This window comes from Antechinus flavipes, chromosome 4, assembly GCF_016432865.1.
Source record: "Antechinus flavipes isolate AdamAnt ecotype Samford, QLD, Australia chromosome 4, AdamAnt_v2, whole genome shotgun sequence".
NCBI classification, from domain to species: domain Eukaryota; kingdom Metazoa; phylum Chordata; class Mammalia; order Dasyuromorphia; family Dasyuridae; genus Antechinus; species Antechinus flavipes.
This window is the reverse complement of record NC_067401.1, coordinates 8,691,585-8,710,045: the sequence shown is the minus strand read 5'-3', so window position 1 is coordinate 8,710,045 and position 18,461 is coordinate 8,691,585. Positions and strand designations below refer to the sequence as shown.

General features: G+C 51.8%; 1 protein-coding gene across 2 annotated transcripts in view; it reads right to left on the bottom strand.

Annotated features, from left to right (window-relative positions):
* Positions 1-4,076: 4,076 nt before the first annotated feature.
* Positions 4,077-18,461, bottom strand: part of NGEF (neuronal guanine nucleotide exchange factor) — a 66,083-nt gene continuing 51,698 nt past the window's right edge. Inside the window, exons 7-13 of one of the 2 annotated variants that reach the window (XM_051999322.1) lie at positions 17,960-18,034; positions 12,871-12,960; positions 11,832-11,995; positions 9,464-9,619; positions 8,157-8,236; positions 7,544-7,651; positions 4,077-5,653 (exon numbers count right to left, since the gene is read on the bottom strand). In XM_051999322.1, coding sequence (XP_051855282.1) covers positions 5,463-5,653; positions 7,544-7,651; positions 8,157-8,236; positions 9,464-9,619; positions 11,832-11,995; positions 12,871-12,960; positions 17,960-18,034 — 864 coding nt within the window. In that variant the 3' untranslated portion in view covers positions 4,077-5,462. The remainder of the gene's footprint in view (positions 5,654-7,543; positions 7,652-8,156; positions 8,237-9,463; positions 9,620-11,831; positions 11,996-12,870; positions 12,961-17,959; positions 18,035-18,461) is intronic. The other variant, XM_051999323.1, reaches the window with a different exon arrangement.

The following is an 18,461-nucleotide window of genomic DNA, read 5'->3' as shown; positions in this document are numbered from 1 at the left end:
GAGATCACAACCTTCGGATTTTCTCCCCAAAGTCCCTTTAAAAAGGGAGCAGAAAGGCGAGATAGAAAACACGATAATTCTTAATAATTCTGAGCCCGTCTCCTGTTAGCCGCAAACCGGGCGTTCATTGATGTGATGCCCCATCATCGTGGGACTGGCCTGTCAAAAAGGAAGCCATATTTGGCTGGCCACGCCCTCTTGTGAGACTGCAGTCTGGGACGGAGACAGAGAGAAATGAGCTTTCTCTCTGAGCCACGGTCCGAACCCAGGGTTAGTTTTTCCCCTTTCCGGTATCGCCGACTCCTCTGTCCATGGGCTGCCTCATCAGGGCAGGGGGGACAAAGGAGCCCAATTCTGTGGAGATACGGTGATAACGCTATTTTATAAAAATGGCAGATTCCCAGATAAGAGTCCCTGACCATCTTCCGGCCCAGTTCCTCCAGGCAGAGCTCCAGCTGGTAACCTGACTGCCAGAGCACGTTTTCCAGAGTAGACCCTCATCCAAAGGCCTCCCCCAGCTTCTTGTTTTAGCCTGGCAGTCTCAGTTCTTGCCGGCTCCGTCCTGAGCTCAGTTGCCCCGGCATTCCTTCAGCCTAAGTGTCACCTGTGCCCTCTAAATTGTGGCCCCTTGGGGGGAAGCCCTGCTTACTGCCCTCTGTCTTCGGCCAGATCCATATTTCCCAAGCAAGGGAAAAACTCCTGCCCCAGAGAGGAGCAGGCCTTGGAGGAGGCCCTGGAGGTGAGGGATGACTTAGGTTAGGTGGCCCTGGTAAATGTGAGAGTCCATGATTCCAGGGGGGACCTGCCATCAAAAAGAATGCTTAGAGAGCATCTTGTCCCCTTGTTCTCTTTGGAAAGGGAGCAGTGTCCGGTTCCCTTACTCTCAGCCTCCGCCATATCCCTCTGGCTCCCAGTGGGAAGAATGCAACTCCCAGCATGCTTCAGGCTCTGGCTGGACTCAAATCCCATTCCCTCCTCAGCAGTTTTCTCCTGAATCTGGGTAAGAGGAGGCTCCTTCAGAGGGGAGCAGAAAACCTAAGAGACACATGTCTGGGCATTTCCCACCCAGGTATAATGACCACAAAAAGGGGACTTTTGCTTTTGTTTTTCAAAATTTGATTCTGTTTTTTCATATACCTCAGGTGGCCTGATTTTTAAAAGACCTGGGAACATTTCCATTGAGTTCAAATAATAGCGCGGCACGATGGGTTTGGAGCCGGAGGAGCTGGGTTCAAATCCTGTCATGTGTAAACCTGTGTGATCTTGGACAAGTAACTTCAAGTCCCTCATCTCGGTTTCTTCAACTATAAACTGAGGTGGTTGGACAAGGTGACCTTCACAATCCCTCTCAACTGACTGATTATCTGAAACAGCAGGTCCAGCCCCTAAGCACCTGCTCCATTTTACAGATGAGGAAACTGAGGGCCCAGAGAAGGGAAGCCACTTGCCCGTGATCACCCAGGGAGTAAATGGCACAGCCAGGATTTCCACCCAGACCTTGGACTGCCAAACCAGGGCCCTTTCCATCACACACACAGTTTCATGTGAAGAGAGGAGTTAGAATCCGTCCCTTCTCCCACCTCCTGTTCCCTCTCCCCGGCTGCACGTTTCCCCCTTTCCCCTTAGAGCCCCAGTCTTATAGAGTGGCCCCATCTCCCGTGACATGGGGTGGGGGAGGAGGGGACCAAGGCTTCCTAGGCTAGACGCTGGGTCCCTGAGATTTGTGGCTGGGCGTCCCAGAAGTCCTGTTGCAGCTGATTGTAAGGCGGGCCACAGGTGAGAATCCCGACGCAAAAGCATCCCAGCCTAAGTTAAGAGGAAAAGGGAAAGGAGGGAAAGCTAAACCTTCAGTTTCAGCAAACTTCCCCCCCCCCCCATGACTGAAAAAAAAGGAAAGAGAAAAGTGCTTATTGAGAATAAGGACCGCCGCCCACCACAGACCCTCCCGACGTGGAGACCTGTCTGCCTTTGGTTTGTGCTGGCTTCCCCTGAGAAGCTGAAGTCCAGTTCCAAAGGGTTGACCCAGAGCGGGCTGGTCCCCCTGGAGCTACAGAGGGAGAGTGTGGGAAGCCCCGGACATCGGGGCCGTCCAACGAAGGGGCCACAATGTCCTCAGTCCTGATTCCTGCCCAAACTAGCAACCCCCGGCCCAGGTCCCCTTCAGATGAAGCCCGCCGTCCTCCACAAGCCGGCTCCAAGCTCCCTTCCCCAGCGTCTTTCACCCGTTGCTTTTCATCCATTCTCTATCCCAGTCCCGATGGACCAGGAGCCCTTCCCTCCCCTTTCTGATGTCCCCAGTCCTGGGGCCTCCTCCTTCCAAAATCTTCCCTGATCCCCCCAGGGGAAAGCCTTAAGTCTTCCTAACGTTTCCCTGAGGTGTTCTGTCCTTCCCGAGCCTTTCACTGGATCGCTCCATGCGAATGAATCCATCTTAAATAGATCTGTAGGAATGAATCCATGTTAAAGCTGGCCAGCGCCTCCCCACTGCTAGAATGGAAGCCCGTCGTGGGCAGGGCCTGACTGCGGGCTGTACCCCCGCCCAGCAGGGCAGCCATTGCACCCAGTAGGACTTGAATCAATGTCTTTCGAATTGTTGAATCGAATTAGCAAACTGGGCTAGGACTTTGTAAAACCCGTATTAAAACAGCGGCAACAATGTCCATTCCCTGGGAGTTCATCCCATTTTTTCATTTCTTGAAGAAGCCCCTAATGAGCTTGTGCCACAAATGGCAAGTTCCGTCTAGGACAGTGTGGAAGGAGGCAAGCTGTCCTGCCTCCCCAGCCCCTTTTCTTACGTGTACCCACGGACCCCCCTCACCCCGTCTGGACCCCAGCCCGCTTTATGGACCTACTTCGGAGTCAAAAACCAGCAATCCGCCCCCAATATAGTAATATTGATTTGTCACCATGATGCTTACGGCAAAAAGTGTAACCCTTGGCCTGGCGTTCAAGGCCAGCCCTGCGCAATCCAGCCGCCCACCATCTTCCGGCCTGATTTCCCAGGAACGGATCAAAGCACGCACGTGTCAGTTGCAGCTGAGAGGACCCCGTGGGTGACAACGGGGACTGAGTGAGCCGGTGTCCCCCAAATCCCCAGAGCTCAACCCCGGCCTAGGGCCGTGAGACAGGGGAGGGTGGGAAAGGGCTGTGCCAGACGGAGGGCGCTCTGCCATCATCGGCCGCATTACTATTGTTGACAGAAGGGAGACCCAAGAAGGCCGACAGGCCAGAATCAGACCCTGAACCCGGTAATACGACTTTTATATGGAGACATAGAAATTCCTACCCTTGAGTTTAAAAAAATGTCCGAGATGGGGCTAGGGAAGAGTTTGTCGACAAAGATCTGGGGAAGGAGGGAGAGGGGGGGCGCAGTGGACCACAGTCTCAGCCTGCATCCAGAAGGTGCCAATGGGGCGCATTAGAATGTAAGCTCTTTGTGGGCAGGGATTGGTTTGGGCTCTTGTTTCAGTCTTTAGTGGTTAGCATGAGCCAACAGAAAGTGCTTAATAAATGCTGATTCTTTGCTTGATTTGTGGGTCTTGCCTTGAGTGCAGGGGTCTCAGCGTTTGAAGGGCGCACTAACACGGAAGGACGAGCTTCGTCCAGACTGGCTCAGAGGGCAGAACCGGGAAGCCCGGGGAGAAGCTGGAGCCCCCTTTCCCCCAGCCCAATATCAAAGGGGAGAAGCTGGAGTCCCCCTGAGCCCAGTATCAAAGGGGAGAGCCTTTCCTGATGGACCAGGAGCAGGCTGGGAAGTGTTCTGGGTGCCCTGGGCTGGTGGAAGTCCCCTCCCTTCCTCCCCTTCTCCTGGGTAATCTTCCAGTAGAGGCGGAGGCCCCTTTTGGAGAGCGCAGCCAACGGGAGACCCTTCCCTCTACAAGTCCTCCCCTTTCTCCCTCAGGATCTGTCCTCATGAGGTTCCTTTATTGGAAAGCTCCCCCTCCTTCACCGGTCTGACCAAGTCCAGGTCGGACGCCCTGATCTCAAGAAGAGCCCCCACTCTTCCTTGTTCACCCCCATCAGCCCTGGCAAGGGCCCAAGGGACCCCACTTTCCCATTTTGCCAACTCCACACGGTTTCACCATATGTAATATATTTTATGAAACAAAAAGGCATTTAAAATATACATGGGGGCAAAGAGAGGCAGGAACCGACAGAGGGGAGGGCGGGCGGGCCTGGCTTGTCGCAGCCTCCTCCCGCGGCCGGAGCCCGGGCCCAGGCAGGTGGATGTGCAGCCCAGGCTGGGGCTGTTCCCCCCCAGGTCAGAACATGCGAGGGTGGTCATGCGATCCTGTGTCCCGGCCCCTTAGACGTGGGAGCCCCGGCCGAGGCTCAGAGGCCGCCCTTTGCACTGGGAGAGGGGAGGGGGGCCCTGGCTCCAGTTCCGGGGCTCCACGCCGATGCATGTCCGAGGCGGACGGAAGCGCGGGAGCTGCAGAGGAGCCGGCTGGGATCCTCCTCCTCGGTGCCGGCAGGAGCCCCCGGTGCGGGCCCGGAGAAGCCCTCGTCTGACCGTTCTGTAAGAGGCCTGCAGTCCCGGGGAGCGGGGGCGGGGCACGTGGAGCGCCTCTGCGGAAGGGGCAATGGCATGCTGGGGGGGTGGGGGGGATGAGGAAGCAGCTTTCTGCGCAGATTTGGCCCAGGGACGGTTTTCCAAGCTTCCAAAGTGACTCGAAGCAGTCCGGGAGCCCCAGGGGCCTACGGGATCCCTCCGCTCCTCACCGGGACGCGCCCCTTGGGCCCTACGGGCTTCCCCTGCTCCTAACGGTCCCGGCCTCACGGGGACGCGCCCCTCGGGGCCTACGGGCTTCTCCTGCTCCTAACGGTCCCGGCCTCACGGGGACGCGCCCCTCGGGGCCTACGGGCTCCCTCCTCTCCTCACGGAACACGCCCTCGGGCCCGGGGCTTCCCCTCTGGTACCAAACTGCCCGCGGCAGAAACCCTCCGGGCCCAGAACGGGCCGGCGGCGCTCCCGCCTCTGGGGAGCCCCTGGGACGCGGTGTGGGGGTGGGGGTGCTTGGGGTATCCGGGTGCCCTCATGCCCATGCAGTGGAAGGTTTCTCACACTCACTAAAGGGTGGGGGCAGGGAGGAAGGCAGTGACGCGGCGGGCGGAAAGCCCGCCGGGCTCGCTCTTTAGAAGGCAGGAGCTCGGAAGGAGGAATCTCTCCGCTCTTCCCCTCCCCCACTGCTCTGCCACCGGAGGGACCAGGAGGCTCTAACAAGGGGGGAGGGGAAGGGCAGAGGCGGCTTCTGGACGCGGCAGCCAGCAGCGTCCCTTTGGTTGGGGTGGACACGGTCCACACTGGGAAGCTCAGCCCCTCCCCCGGGCCCCTCCCAGCTCTAAGCCCTCTCTAGTCCCCGCCCTGAGTCTGCCATCTCCCCCTCCCTCCAGGCCCCCTCGGTCCTGCTCACTGGCCCTGGCGTCCCTGGTCAGGGGTCGGGGCGCGGCGGGGAGAGAGGTCATTGCCGATTGCGGCTGCCCAGCTTCCGCCGGTCTTTGTTTTGGCTGCGTTGGGTGTCATCCATCTTGTGGACCCGGAAACACTCCTTGAGGTTCTGGGATCGGATCTTGGGGTTCATGATCTCCTCCACCATGGAGCTTGGGAACCAGCCTCTTTCCTGGTCATGAAGGCGCTCCCCAAAAATCCAACCTGGGGGGTGGGAAGGAGACGTCAAGGAGAAAGGAAAAAAGCGACGAGTGTTTAATGAAAACCTAGGGAACTGAGGGGGAAATTTGTGGCAGCTCCGGGGCGAGGAGGAAGAGAATCAGCTTGGGAACCGGGGGCCCAGGCCCTGCTCGCCGCCAGCTCTGAATGTTTCCTCGGCTTTGAAACGTGGAGGTCGCTCCCGGTGTAAGCCGGGGACCCCGGAGCGGCCGGGAGCCAAAGGAGGCCCTGGAGTCATGTTTGGCCTCTGCGTGTGTGGCTTTGGGAAAGCCAGTTAGTCCCCCGGGCCTCAGTCGCTCATCTGTATAATGAGGAGATTTGACCAGAGAAACAACTCGATGTGTCCCCAACACTCGGGCTTTCTGGCCCTAATCCCCTAATTTACAAATTTTGGAGTGGACTAACCCCGGGTCCCACAGTAACAATTCTCGATATCCCTAATTAACAATTAAAAATTAATTAAAAAACAAAAAAGTTAAGGAAGTGCAAAGAATAAACCCAGCCCTGGGGTCTTATGGGGCCCTGCCGCTGGACACACTGGGAAAACGGCTCGGGGGCAAAGGTTTGCTGCTGTTTCTCGACATGGCCAGCAGAGGGAGCAGGTGACCCAGAAATACTACCCAGAGAGACCCAGACCCACCTGGCAAATGAGCCGGGCTGGGAGCTCACTCTCTACCCAGCTGGCCCAGGCCCATTGCACTGGGGGAGCCTCTCTTTCCCTCCTCCCATACCTGAACCTTCACAGCACCCTGGGGAGCCGGCATCCGGGCCACTCTCCCCCCAAACCTCGGACCTGGGAGGGACCTTAGAGAGCAGCTGAACCCTGTCGTTTTACAGAGGAGGAGACTGAGGTTCAGAGAGGAAAGCACCTCATGATTGTCTTGGCTTGAAACAAAACTCAGCCCAAGTTCCTGACAAGTTGGAATACGAGGGAGGAAAGAGAAGGAGAAAGGGAAGATGGGGAACGGGAAAGAGGAAACAGGGTAACTTAATTCAACCAACATTTATTCAGACTCATAGGGCTGGAACGAGCTCAGACACCATTCCCTCTTTTTACAGATAAGGAAACTGAGGCTCAGAAGTCACAGGATCCTAGACCCAGAGCTGGGGGGAGCTCAGAAGCAGCCAGTTTGACTCTGATTTTTGGGGAAACCGAGCCCGGGAAGGGGTAGTGTTTGCCAGAACACATGGATGTGAATGGCAGAGCTGATCGTTACTGATACTGATATTAGTGACAAAACGACCTCACTGCTTTATAAAAAGCCTCCAGGACGTCAGTCTCAGCCCGAGCCCGTCCTGTGAAGGGCGGCCCCCCAAGTGAGTGGATCTGGAGCTTCCCGAGAGAGGCAGAGGTGCTGGGGCAGGGCGGTGAGCGTCCCCTGGCCCTCTGCCCCGCCTGGAGTCTCAGTTCTGGGAGCGCATTTTAGAAAGAACCCGGAGAAGCTTGGAGGGCGCCCAGAAAAAGCCGGGATCCAGGGGCCCATCCCCGATGAAGCCGGCCAAGAAATCTAAGGCAAGGAGGTGCTAGGGGACCCCCCAGGCGGCTTCCTCACTCCCCCGGCCCCGGTGCCAGGAAGAATGAGAAGGGGCATGGAAGGTAAGTGCCCGGGCAGCTCTCCGAGAGGGAGTGAAGGAGGGACTGGCCACACTAGGAGTTCCCTGCCCACTGAAAGCAAGGATCTGGAGCTCAACCCAGACGAAACTCCGCTGGCCAAGGCCCCTCCCGGGAAGGTGGAGCAGATGTGGGATGAGGGGTGGTAGAGACGGTACGGGTATTAGGGACTGGATGCGGGGGTAGAGATGGCTGCGGGCAGTATAGACGGTCACGGGAGCACGGCCCCCCTCGGCCCCCCTCGGCCCCCCTCGGCCACTCACCATCTTCGGTCTTCTCGAGGATGTTCAGAATGTCGGCCAGCTCCAGGGACAGCTCGTCCGGCTGCTGAGCCACGTAGGGGTGGACACACTGCACCTGGGGGCAGTCTGCTGGGGGAAGGGAAAGGGCTTTCAGAGAAACCCTGGGCTCTCTCTGGAAATGGGGGGGTATCGGGGAGCAGTGGGAAGAACCGAATTGTTTCCTTGGTCATCTCTCAGATTTGGGTTTTTGTCCTTTAACCCTTGAGTCAGGGAGAGCTCTGTGACACAGAAAGGAGACCCCTGATCTAAGTGAACCATCCTTCCTTCCATGGAGGAGGGGGGGGTGCTGGGTGTGGAAAGACGCTGAACTCATGGCTTTGGGGAGGGGCGGGGGGTACCCCAGGGCTTCTCTGATGGAAAATCAGACATAAATGTAACATTTTAAGGAATAGATGACCTCCCTCTCCATCCCAAGTCAAGGGGGCTGTCGGAGAGAATCACCGTCCGGCAGAAGGGCCCCTAACGAACTCCGGAAATCCTCAGCTCCAATATGGCGCCTATAGGGCCCTTCTGGGGGCTCAGACGGAAAGGCTGTGGGAGGAGCTCAAGCCCAGGGGCCTCTGGGAGCACTCACCAAGCAGTCTGGATGTGAAGGAAACAAACTTTGTTCTGCGATTCGGGGCCAGGGAGGTCATCCAGCGCTTCATCTCGCTCCTGTGAGGGTGGAGACACCACAGATTGACGTGGCCTCTGGATGGGGGCAGGGGACGGCCTGATCGTGGCCCCCACCTGCCCCCTGGGCCTTCTGTCAGGGCCAGGCCCGATCCCGCCGTCTCCTGGGGCTGGGGGGACACCCACGGCTCCCCGCTGGGGCAGGAGCCGCCCTCCCCAGTATCTGACGCCATGTGGAGGTGACTGGAGATGGAGGGGGCGCTCCTGGCAGACTGGGCCCCCACACAGTGCTCACCGGGGCTGCTGCCTGAAGCAAGCTGCCGGCCTCGGGACCTGGCGGCCCACACGGAGGGCCCAGGAAACGGGGACAGCGGGGAAGAGGGGGATGGGTGGGGGGAGGGGAGAGGCCAGCTTCGAGTCCAGCTTGGGCAGCTTACTCCTTGTGGGGCTGTGGGGAGGTCACTGCGTCTCAAAAAGCCTCAGTCTCCTTTGTAAAGTGAGGGCCCTGGACTAGATGCCTCCAAAGGCTCTTTGGGCTCTTGTTTCGTGAGCTCCCTCCCAGCCTCGACTGCTCTGTTCTGGGTCCCTCCTAACTCACACATTGTGTGTTCTAGGCTCCCTCCTAGCTCACACCTTGTGTGTTCATTGCATGACCAGTCACAGGTGGGGAGGATGGAGGGGAGGGGATTGTAGAGAGGAGCTGAGAGGGAGCTTGGCGACAGCCAGCCCAACCCCTCTCTTTTTCAGAGGAGGAAGCGGACTTGCCCAAAGTCACCTGGGGGAGGGGGGTGGGGGGGAGAGGACAGGGCACCACTCCAGGGGCCCAGGCAGGGCTCGCCCGAAAGTGGGCTTGGAAGTCAGCTGGATTGGAAGAGTCCAGCACGGGGGATGGCTAAGGGAAAGGCGGGGAGGCTGGGAAGGGAAGGATACTGGGGGGAGGGCAAAGGGGCCGGTTTGGCTGGAAGAGCGCCCGTGGAGGGAATCTGGCAGGAGGCCGGTTCTGCGCTGAATGAGCCCAGGTGGGGATGGAAGGAGGGCAGAGGGAGGCGCCCGGTGCCCTCCCCCGCCTCCCTTGCCATTCCATAACCACACGCCAGCCCCTTCCCTGCTCCCCTGGTCCTCGGGGGTCGGGAGAGCGGAAGAGAGGAGGGAGGGGGCACAGCCCACTTCTTGAGCCATTTCCTGGGTCTCAGGCCCTTCTGAAGAGAAACATCTTCAGGCCCCTCGGGGTGGCAAGCCGCAGACGGGCCGAGGGGCCTCGGTACTCACTGGGACGAGGCCTTCAGCATGTACGTGGCTTCCCGGTCGTCTGCGTTCTCCAGCAGCCTCAGGATGAAGACGTTGGCCAGAGTCTGCCCTTGGTCCTCCAGCTCCTCCACCCGCAGGAGGCCCCGGGGAGCCGAGTCAAACACCTGGTACTTGTCCCTGGGGGGGGGGGGATCGGGAAATAACAGCCATCACTCACTGAGGTCCTGCCTTTGCCCTGGGTGGGCCCCTGCCCGGACTGCCCTTCCTCCTCGCCTCCGCCTCTTGGAATCCATGCTTCCTTCAGGACTCGGCTTGAAGGTCACCTCCCATGTGAGGGCTTTTGTGGCGCCCTCGGTCCCCACTGGGCTACCCCTCCCTCCCCAACCACTGTATAAGTACATCCCTATGGCCACCCCTCCTCCATTGGAAAGCAAGCTCCTTGGGGGCAGGGCTGGTTTTGCTGTTGTCTTTCTATCCCCAGTGTCTGGCACAGAGGAGGAGGTGCTTAATGAATGCAGAGGAGGAGGCATTTCATAAGAGAACCAGGGAGTAGGTGCTTAATAAATGCACAGAGGAGGAGGCACTTTAGAGCACAAGGGAGTAAGTGCTTAATAAGTGTACAGAGGAGTAGGTGCTTAATGAATGCACAGAGAAGGAGGCATTTAATAAGAGCACCAGGGAGTAAGTGCTTAATAAGTGCACAGAGGAGGAGGCACTTAATAAGAACATAGAGGAGTACACAATAAGCACAGGAAAGGAGATACTTAATAAGCACATAGAAGTGTAGACACTTAAGTACACAGAGCAGTAGACGCCTAACAAACCACAGGGGAGTAGACACAAGAGCACAGAGGAGCAGGTACACGGGGAGGAATCGTGCTCGTCCATTGATGGCTGAGCTCCCTTCGTCCAGGCTACTCAAATCTGGAGTCTGCTCAGCCAGTGAAAGGATCGGGTGCTGGGCGGACACCAAAGTAGGGTGCGCAGCCCCTCACCAAGGAGCCAGTCCTCCCATACACCCGGGATCTAGTCCCTCCTAGATAAAATCCAAATCCTTTAGGCTGGCACTCGAGGCCTTCTCTCTCCATCTTATTTCCCACCAGTCACCCCAGACCAGATTGTCCACTCTCCCTGGCTTCTCCTGCTGCCGCACCTTTGCCTAGGATACCCCCTCTCAGATTCCCAAATGGACTTCAAAAGCATGCATTCATTTTACAGATGAGGAAACTGAGGTACAGAAAGGTTAGTGCCCAAAGTCACACAGGACGCAAAGGCAAAATTTAAACCCAGGTTCTTTGGCTCAGTAACTGTTTCAAATGCTGCTCGTTTTCCATGAAGCCCTTCTTGGCTACCCTCCCTTGGAAATGATCTTTCTCCTCTTGGCCCTCACACACTATGTCTTAAAAATTAATCTTATTGAAATCTTAATTTTTTTTTTTACATCCCCTCCATTTATTTCCTGGGGCCCTCACTCCTCCACACAACTGCCAAAGAACGGCATCCTTGGTCATCTGCGACCTCCAGGGTCAAATACCACGTCCACGTCTTGACATTGCTCCAGCTCCCTGCTCCTGCCATATTACACGAAACTCTCCTTCCAAAGTGGCTTTCCCGCTGGTCTTCCCAGCTGCCAGTTCACCTCCCTTCTCTGTGCCATTCTGCCTGGAGTTCGCTCCCTCCGCAGCTCAGCATCGCTCTGACTATGTCTCTCCTGATCCCCTAGCTGAGTGACTCCTCCCATTCATTTGTATTTACTGATTTAATTTGTGTATATGTATATATATATCCAAAAAACTTATTAAACACCTAGTATGTGCCAGGCACTGGACATATAAATATTAAAATATTGACTTTTAATATATTACTATATTTAATATATTCGATTATTAAACATATTTTTAAAATATTAAATTTAATTAAAATAGTAAATATGTTTATTTAATATATTAATATATTATTTAAAAAATAATATTACATAGAAACAATTTGATGATATAATATTAAATAAATGTTATAAGCTAGTAAAATCAATTAAACAATGGAGTAGTTATGCCGATTTCTATAGGCACATCATATTACCCAATAGAAGGTAAGTTTCCAGCAAGGACATCTTTTTCTTTGTGTCCTCAGCACTGAGCACAATGCCTGGCACCCCATAGCTGATTCATAAATACTTATTGAATGATTGGCAAAAAGGAAGTGTGTTTTAATCTGATGTGATTTCTTTTTAGTGAACCCAGTGGCTCCAAACAATCGCTCCTTTCCCTAAGTGCTTACAAATCGGTGGTTTGACCATCTTTTGTATAGTTTTCTTGGGGTTGGATGTTGAAGTCACTGGTCTACAGTTTATAGGATCTGCCTTTTTCCTCCTTCCCTACTTTGGACTCACCCAGGAATTTGCCTGCAGATCACAAGCAGGTCATTGAAGAGGAAAAGGTAGATTTCTCGGAAGAGTTTTTTGGTCCGAAGAGTCCGGGATGTTTTGGGGCCAGACATCTGCTGTAGCTCCCCTTGCTTCAGAAGCCAGCGGGAGTGAGAGATGATGGGCACAGACTGCGTAAAGGAGATAAAGGACAGTAAGAACGTGCTGTCAGAAGTCGGTGCCCCAGACTCCTTATCATGGATTGAGGGCCGACACACTAGATGATGACATCATTATGATGAGGTCAGCTTGGATTGGTTATCAAAAAGTGATTCCATCTAGAGAGATCGTGGCCTTGGACTGGAAAAGGACCACTTTACAGAGGAGAAAACTGAGGCCCAGAGAAGTGAAGTGAATTGTGAATTGATTAAAGTCACAAGGTAGTCAAGAAAAGAACTAGAATCAAACTCGGTTCCTAGGAGTCCATGATCACTCACTGCTTTCAAATGTCAAGGAAATAATACGAGGCTTAAAATCAGGAGTCACCTACATTTGAATTCCATCTGGGATTTGTGATCATGTACAGATCACTGGACATCTCCAGGGTTCAGTTTCCTCATTTCTGTGAAATGAAATAATGCTTACGAAAAGCTTTTACGGAATTGAAAAGCATTACACAAACAAAATCAGTGCAGCCCAAATGAAAAGAGAAGCAGTTAATTAGGGGAGCGGAGGGAAAGCAAGGGGTTCTTTGGGGCACCATACCAGAGCTAGCATCCTGACTATTGCTTCGGCTTAGTCTGATACAATGCGAGACGTTGAATGGAGTTCGCTTAGGAAATCAAAAGTCAGTGCTCAAGACTGATCACATTAGGAGGTATTATTATTCAATCAATAAACATTAAGTTCTACTATATGCCAGGCATTGTGTCCTGGAAATACAAAAAGAAGCAAAAGACAGTCCCAAGGAGTTTATAATCGGGGATGCAATAGGCAGGCCAATATATGCAAAGCAAATTATATTATTTTTGTGGCACTTGGCAAGGGATATCGGAAGCAACTGTACCTTGATCTTAAATTCCATTTTCTTCTGAATACTAATCATCTGTTCTGTCCGGCTCATCTTCCTGACACCTTCGTTGCATGCTTTTACCACCTGGAAAAAAGAACACCAAAGGGAGAGCATGAGTCACGGCAACCTCTGGCCATTTGGATTCTAATGTCTCATGATAGTGAGGAACGACTGTACGACCAACAGAAGGAGCTCCTGGCTTTGATATTAACCTAAAAGTCAATTCCATGACTGCTCTAGGACACAGGCTGAAAAACCTATCAATTAAATGGCAATTTTGTCATTATCTTCTTAAACTAAATATTTTTTTAAATGACAATTGTATGTAACAGAAATCCTCATGTTCCTAAACAATCCTCATTTTTTGTCTTTTGTATACTGAAATATTTGTTGATGATTGTTAAGTTTATAATATAAAAAAATAATAAATTCCTAAGTTACTGCTAAGAATGCTAATATCTGTCGTTTTGGAAGAAAAATACAGTTTGATGATAAGTGTCACTGGAAAGACAAGGAAAGATAATGAAAGTAAAGTGGGAAATGTGGACCCTAGGCCTCAAATAGAATGTGAGAGCAGAGTTAATTCCATTTCATTTCTGGAAGATCTCCTGGTTCCTTCCTTGGTAGATGGGACTCTCTATTACCCATCTTGTTTCATCTTATTTACATGCAGGTCATGTTTTCCCCTGCTTGCCTTCCCAGTAGAAATATAAGCTGCTCAGGGAAAGAAAAAAATTTTTCATTTTTATTCTTGGTGCCTAGCACAGTGCTTTTATACAAAGCAGGTGCTTAAGAGACATTTGTTTCATTGAAAATATTCTAGCCCATTGAAGGCAACATGAGTCTTGTAAAACTACGGCCTGAAATCTAGAACTATAAAATGTTGGGGCTGGGATGTTGTTGTCCTCAGAGGTGCCAAGACCCTTAATTCACATTTGAGGTAAGTGAGGCTCAGAGATGTGAAATGATTGGCAATTTTGGGGATACTTCCCTTCCAAGTTCTCCTTCCATATCTCTGCTCTTTCTCAGCCTCCTTTGCTGGATCCTCCTCCTTCTAATTTCAAATTGTAGATTTCCCACAGAAGTTATCCTGGGCCCTCTTCTCTTCTCTTTCTACACTCTCACTCAATGATATCACTAGCCCCCATTGATTTAATTACTGTCTCTGTGCTGATGATTCTCACATCTCCCTTTCCTTCCATGATATCTCTGCTGATCTCTGATATCTCATCTCCAGCTGCCTTTGAGCCATCTCAAACTGGACATCGTGCAGACATCTTAAATTCAGCATATCCAAAACAGAATTCACTATCTTTCTCTGAACTCCTCCTCCTACATTTCCTATTCCTGTAGCTAGAACTACCCACTTCTCAGTCCCTCAGATTTCTAACTTAGGAATCATCCTGGACTCCTCATCTCTCTCACCTCATGTCCAAGCTTTGTTAAGGCTTTGTCAATTTCACCTCTGAAATGTCTCATGTAGATTTCACCTTGGCACCATCTCTGATTGATTTCATCTCTGCACCATCTCTAGTCGATTTCATCTCAATTTCACTGCTGCAACACCTCTCGTCAATTTCACTTCTGCAACATCTCTAGTCATTTTATCTCTGCAACATTTCTTGTGGATTTCACCTCTGCAACATCTCTGGTCAATTTCACCTTTACAGACCTCTCTTTGAGTTTCCCCCGGCAACACCATTAGAACATACTCTCTTCTGATACTGTCCCAACCCTGGTACAGACTCCTATCACCTATTCCTGGACCATTACAACAGCTGCTGGGGAAAGGATTCTGCTTGTCTCAGGTCTCTCAATGTATGATTTTATTTCTTATCACTTCAATCAGACTATTAAGTGGATGGGGATAGAGGAATGTTTGTATCTATTCCAGCACCTGGTACAATTCTGTGCCTATTTCTTCTTTTTTTAGAACGGATTGAATCAGTTTAGGGGTGCTCCTGGAGTAGAAATCCTCTCCACTGATCCACTTAGCGCCTCCTCCATAATTTAGTCTTTAGGGAGTTGCCAGGGGTCTAATAGCTGGCATTTCTATATAAAGTGCTTTATGTGTGTTCTATGCTTTGATCCTCACTCAGGTGTTCTTATAATCTTTCTTTACAGAGAAGAAGAGAGTTAGTGAACTGCCTGGTGTCATACAGGCAGGATATAAACTCAGGTCTTCCTGATTCGATGTAGAATTTTGAGCTAGTAAGGTCCTTAAGATCACCCATGAAAGCTAGAATGAATCCTCCAGGATCGTCTCACCCCTATGTGTTAGAAGCAAGACTTGACCACAGCTCTGCCTGACCCCAAGGTCAGCTCTCTATCCAATATATCATGTGGCCTCATATCATTCACATGCAATGGACACTGTGCTAGTAACTCAATATTTGGTGGGTGAATGGGTGAATAGCTAGATGGCGGAGTAGATAGCTCAATGGGTAAATGAGAGGATGTGTGAATATGTGCATAGTACACAAGAAATAAAGTACTCTGACTATAACTTCAATTCCATTCTTATACATTCTAGGATTTTAAAAAGAAGACAGTGCTCTTCATGTTTCCTAGAGAGATAGAAAAGCTGAGCACTAATAGTAGCGAGAAAACCTTATTCAGACAATGGAGGACCCCCACATGAGCTGAGTCTGCTGGGGTTCAGCTACCATGATGGATAGTGAGAACTGAGGTCATGTTGCCGTAAAGGTCTTCCCAGAATTCCCAGGACTGAGGCAACAAACCAACCATTCTTCCAACAACTCAGGAGATTTCTAAAAACTTTTGCCAAATGGGCATTTCCGATGTAGGAGTTAACTTAAACAAGTTTCCTCTTCCATTTTTTTCTAGATGTCAAGAATACCACACACACACATACACACACACACACACACACACACACACACACACACACACACACAGAGCCAGTTTGGCACAGTGGGCAGAGAACAAGCACACAGGACTGAAATCAGGACAACCTGATTTCAGATCTCACCTGAGATGCTGACTAGCTGTGTGACTATAGGGAAGTCACTTCATCTCTGTCTGCCTTCCCTTCCTTTACAGGATTATCATCAGGGTCAAATAATGCTAGATAGTATTATTTGTACTGTGCAAAATGCTAGATAAATGTTCCTAGATATATATAGGGACATGTATACAGGACATAGACACATACCCATAGACATATCCAAAGACCTCACATCTGACACTTTCTGCACAATTCTGGATAGACACACTTAGATATAACACATCGATGTCTATATAAACATACACATATGCCCACCAAACATACATACACTATTCACATTGACAAACATATACATCCCTTGTCTTCCTTCCTTCCCACTCCCCTCGTCCCTGTCCCCAAGTCATTCCAAGTTGGAGGAAATAGGGAGACGTTCCCTAGGAGAAAGCCTGCCCCTTATCTTCTGGTTATTGGACGGTTCAGACTGCTTGGATGGGAGGGAAATCAACAGCTTTATTCCTTCAGAGGAGATGGTGGATCATTAAGCCTGCTCTTGTCTCTTCCTTCTAGAGTCTCCTGCGCCTGACATCTGCCCTGCCTGAGCAGCCGCTCTCTGCTGGACCCTCATGGGTTCTGCTTCTGCAGTCAAACTTGCTTTCCTTAATTAAGGTCTGAGCTCTTGGACAGCTGCTACTGTTTCACTTTTTCCTTGGATCCTTAATATTTAGTACGTGGGGAGTTGATTCATTCATATGTAACACAATGTATACAATCCAGTGTTTGCACAGGTAACATGTATATAGATCGTCTCCGGAAACATAGAAATGCATTGTAAGAGATGACGAGATGCCGGATACAAGTCAGAAGAATGTTTCAAGAGCTAATAAAAACAGCTTCCCACAATGCATTTCCAGGAACATTTTCTTAGCTCATGAAGCGTGACATCTCCAGGCTATACAAGAACTAAGTGGTGCACACACACATGCACATACATGTTCCCAGCCTATGTAAAGATGTAAGTGTGTATATGTACATATGAATATACGTGTACATTGTATGCATACACGCTACACACATAGCGAACACTCGTATCTCATTCTGTGGCTGGCCACATTCAGGATTTGTGTGGCACGAGACCAGAAGAAATCTGCGGGGAGGGCGGCGCCAAGAACGGAGTTTACAGTGGAGAAGGGAGGCCGCGCCCTCTGTCTTCCGGCCAACATTACTGATTGCCTAAGTTGTCCCTCAGCGCCTGGCCAGCCGGGGATGGTTCCTCCCTGCTCCCTTCTCTTGATGGCTCAACGTGACCAGGAATACTGGACAGTGCTGCTCCTCTGGGAGCAGCTGGGAATGGGAACCCCTCAAACAACTTCTTCTTTGCTTATCTGAGGCTGGAGAGGGGGTGAGGGTGCTAAGGGCCCCCCAGTGGGGCTGTGGTCACCAGGGACCGTCCTGGGACAGGTGGGCAACCTCAGTGGCATCCTAGGCAAGGCCCCTTGTTTTCTCAATTTCAAGGAGATTTGGAGATACATCTTGGATAGAAAAGCGATTATTCACAGATCCTGGGCAGCCTCCTGAACGCACAGCTCAGAAGGAGTAGCTTGTTAAGAAAATTTGGGGGATAGAGCACCAGCCCTGAAGTCAGGAGGACCCGAGTTCAAATTTGACCTCAGACACTGAACACTTCTGGCTGTGTGACCCTGGGCAAGTCACTTAACCCCAATTGCCTCAGCAAAAAGAAAAGAAAGAAAGAAAGAAAATTATTGGGTTGGAGGAAGCCCACCCCCTTCTCCCCCCAAAACCATTTTGGATGAGATGAAATGGCTCCACTCTTAGGTTCTCAGCTGCAGCTAATTAAACTCAGGAATTTTCATCTGCCCAATCTCAAGAACTCTAACATTTTGTCCACTGTGGCCATGAGCCCGGCCCGCCTGCCTGGGTCCCTGGCCCACAGTGCCAGGAGAGGAGCCGGGGCTCAGGGACCAGGCTTAGGTCAGAGGAGTCCCCAGCCCAGGGGCGGGGGGACAGCAGTGCTGCAGGAAGGCGCCGGGCCTCGCACTCTGCAGAGCATGGAGAAGGGCTCAGGTGAGCCTGGGAGAAGCCAAGGGGCCCATTTACCATCTCTAGCTCCTTGTGCGCGTCCAGGGCCGTGCATTCCCGTTCCGAGCTCTCTTCCACCCTCTTCAGAATATTCTGAGCAGGAGAAAAGATGGAGCGGAGTGAGGAAGCTGCAGAACATTAGCGAGAACCCAGGCTACCTTCCCCAAAGGACCCCCAGGGGCCCCTTTCAGCTCCTCCTGAGGGGAGGATGGGAGGGAAGGGACTCTGGAACAACTGGGCTGCAGAATCATTTACAAGCAAACTTGGGGAAGGGAGGTGTGGGAGGGAAAGGGGGAGAAAAAGAGAGACAGAGATAAAGAGATACAGAGAGAGACAGAGACAGAGAGATACAGAGAGACAAAGAGACAGGGAGATGGAAGGGGGAGACAGAGAGATAGAGAGAGATGGGGGACACAGATGATGGAGACATAGCTCAATAGCTGGATAAATAGCTGGATAGATAGAAAAATGGAGAATAAAGAGATGGAGAGAGAAAACGATGGCTAGATAGAAAAATGAA